The sequence below is a fragment of the Panicum virgatum genome, chromosome 8N, assembly GCF_016808335.1.
Source record: "Panicum virgatum strain AP13 chromosome 8N, P.virgatum_v5, whole genome shotgun sequence".
In the NCBI taxonomy this organism is placed as follows: Eukaryota; Viridiplantae; Streptophyta; class Magnoliopsida; order Poales; family Poaceae; genus Panicum; species Panicum virgatum.
The window spans coordinates 10,947,976-10,951,390 of record NC_053152.1 but is presented as its reverse complement, the minus strand read 5'-3'; the positions used below and the strand labels follow the sequence as shown (position 1 = coordinate 10,951,390).

The 3,415-nt window shown below is 41.8% G+C and overlaps 1 protein-coding gene across 1 annotated transcript; it reads right to left on the bottom strand.

Moving 5' to 3' along the window:
* Positions 1–218: 218 nt before the first annotated feature.
* On the bottom strand, positions 219–3,115 carry LOC120686336 (transcription factor bHLH18-like). Its single transcript, XM_039968536.1, has 3 exons — positions 2,775–3,115; positions 2,235–2,672; positions 219–991 (listed from the first exon to the last, which is right to left on the bottom strand). Exons 1-3 carry the CDS (start codon positions 2,856–2,858, stop codon positions 596–598), a joined length of 918 nt encoding a protein of 305 aa, XP_039824470.1. The 5' UTR covers positions 2,859–3,115; the 3' UTR covers positions 219–595.
* Positions 3,116–3,415: the final 300 nt, after the last annotated feature.

The window sequence follows — 3,415 nt, the reverse complement described above, 5'->3', positions numbered from 1 at the left end:
AAATATGTTCTATAAATAATCTAATGGTACTTATTTTGTATCATGAATGTTATTATTTTTTATATATAAATTTAGTCAAAGTTCAAACTATTTAACTTATCGAAAAGTGAGAATTGCATTCTTTTGTGGATGGAGGGAGTACTTATTTTCTCGAGATCCTATCGAAAAGGTATTATTTTTGGTGGATAATAAAGGCCCATTATTTTGTATGTGGAGCATTGGTACGTGTACAACAAATTTCGTTAATAAAACAAAATAATGAAATAGGGGGGGTGTACTTTTGTTACATTTGAAAGAAAAATAGACGATGAAAATTGTAACTTTAAAGAAAGAAGATAGTAGCTCCATTCACATTCACTTGGTACTCTTCCTACTGTCTTTTCTTCTCAAGAGAAACCTCTGAGAGCCGTGGTGAGATTCTTCACGAGCTCAACTGTCGTGGAAAAGCCTTCTCCAATCTGCACCAAACATAAACATGTTAAATATTATCTGTAAAACCAAAAAGTTTGGAGTTGCAAAAACCATCTTCTGTAAAGACGATAATTATTACGTCCTTGGAAAAATATAATCAAATAGGTTACTTAACCATATGTATCTAATGAGGACGTGGGAATATATAATATGGTATCCTTGCCTTGGCAGTGATGGTGATGCTGAAATACGAGTTACTGAACGGGAAGACGCTGGTGTTCATGATGGAGAGGCCCAAGCTCTCGAGCTCGGAGATGATCATCACCAACACTCCGCTCCTCCTCTCGCAACAGATTTTCAGCAGGACGGTGTCATCATGGATGCTCGCCTCAACGGTCGGGATGGAGCTGCCGACACCATGGGTGCTCCCACTGGGACCTGGTGCCTGCTGGCTGTCGGTTGAGCCGCCGGTGGAGTCAGAGGCAGTTATCCTTGCGCTTTGATTCTCTAGTGTCTTCACCTTCTTCTCAAGCTGCTTCACGTACTGGATGGTGCTCCCAAGGATAGAGATCTTGTCCGTCTGACAAATGCAAAAGGTTGATCACTTAATTGATACCTATATATCGTACTATATTAAAGCGAGCACATTTTGTTTTGAATTTTGACTAAAAGTTCTAACTTCAGAAATTTGCATCAAACCATTTCACAAAGCCACACTACTAAAAAAACGATTTGTAGTAGAAAAATATTATAATAACCACAGTGTAGAAGTTTCATCTTTTTATTTATTTTTTCAAACAACCTCAGATATAGAGTAGCTCCATGTCAAAGTTACAGTGGTAAGATCTAAAATTTATAGTTTATACATTATTTACTTAAGACCTTTTAGAATCACAACATCGTTTAATAGTTGTAATCTACATATGACTATGACTATATAGGGTCCCATACAACTCAAGTCATACTTTGAGGTTTTCACAATCTTAAACTTTACATATACTGTAATATACTAACCACATTTTTTATATCTATATTTTAAAATAACACCTGTGTAGAAGTTTCACTTTTTTATTTATTTTGATATATGTAGAGATTTAAATGTATTTTCAAAGTAAAATACATTGAAAATAGAAAAATATTTTTTAGAGACGTATGGTGGCATCACCCGGCCCTACAAATCAATTTCAAAGTTAATATAAAAGTAGCATACTCACAGAGTCATAACTCATAAGTGATTGTTTAGTGTGGTAGAGAGAAAGGTGCACGCGAGTGATGCAAATGTGCATATTTTATCAGAAAAAACATTTAGTACAAGGCTTGTGTGCTCTCTGGTTGGCTGGAAAATCGATTTTCAGGAGCGGTTGTATTACCCGTCTCTAAAAATAGTATTTCTAGCTGTGATAAGTACAGGTGGGTACTGCACTCTCCTCTAAAAATACGGTTTTACCTGTCTTAAAAACCTAGCTATTGCCATTCTTGCAGCACAATGTTTTTTATTAAAAAAACATGCGACACATGATAGCTATAGTGCCTTCTGCTGGCCTCTTCGCACCATGCATGCCTCGACAACTGATTCACAACCAACATAATAAAGTGGGACAAGCAGAAATGTTTGGATTTATATAATGCATTTTGCCTAAGATTCTCTTCATGATGACTAAGAGTCTAAGACTAGCCAGTAGATCAACCACCTGCAGTCCCAACTACCTTGACTGGTCATAGGGCTGCTGGTGGTGATACCTTGACTGGTCTAAACTTCTAACCCGTTTGTGAGTTGGATTTGGATTACCCTGGCAGGACTCAGGAGTGTATTCGGAATTTACCTTGGTGAGGTCAGGGACCATGGTGGCCAACGCCACGAACTGCTGCTGCATCTTCTCACGCCGCTTGCGCTCGGCGGCGACGTGCTCCAGCGTGCTCAAGTGCGACCGGCTCCGCCTCTCCGGCGGCACCCCTTCGACGGGGACGTCCGGCCAGTCTTCTCCTCCCGAGAAGCTGAGCGTTGTAGCCGCCGCCGGCCGCGCGCCGAACGAGAGGATGCTCGACCTCGACAACGACGGCTGCCCTTGCTCGTTCTTGACCGCCGCCGCCGCTCCTCCGAACGACAGGTTCGGCAATGCCGAGGCACTCCCAAACCTCTGGAAACCGGGCATGGCCAGCGTGTGGCGCAGTGCGTCTGGGTCTTGGAACACCTGCTGCATCCCGGCGTGCTCATCTTGCTGGTACATGTATGCTAACTCGTCCTGGTGATCATCAGGTTCCTGACGACAAGACTCAAGAGCAAATAATCAGATTCAGCACTCGAAATGAAGGTGAAATTTTCAGAGTTCAGCGGGGGTTTAACAGGGAATAAATGTTCTTACCGGGTGTAATGACTCTGATGAGTTCCATTGATTTGGTTCATCCATCACCTCGATCATGAAAGAGAAAAAAAAGGCAAAGAGCATATGTGTAAGAGGAACAAGATAACTACGAATCTGCGCACAAAATGAAACCAAAGCAAATGCATACCTTTTGGTTTTTCCTTGGGTTCCCTTCTTTCATATGCTTCTAGCTGCTAGTCTACTATCGTGCTTATATATACAGAAGACAGGGCTTACATTGGCAGATAAGGCCAACGCGCAAATATTTGCAAGATTGGAGATGATTGGATCTGCACACGCACGAACGCGTCCCCTTTTTTCTCTACACAATTCCATTCTTGTTTGGTCTGCCTTCGTGCGTGCTGACCGTTGACACCACACAGCTCTGATCCCTGAGGATCGTCACAGATCATCATCCTTTTTGCGAAAAATATGTCCTGTGATCTGCAATAGGTTTAGACAATTCCTTGCGCATATCTCAACGAGCCCTATCCGAAGATCCTGCAGGTACGACGACAGTGACACCTGAATGCTACGTACACGGTGTTCATCTGTTCTGGAAACAAGTTATGTTGCAGCTATGTAAGAAGCAACTTACCTGAATAAGCACGTACTACTACTGAACCAATCATGATGCACTA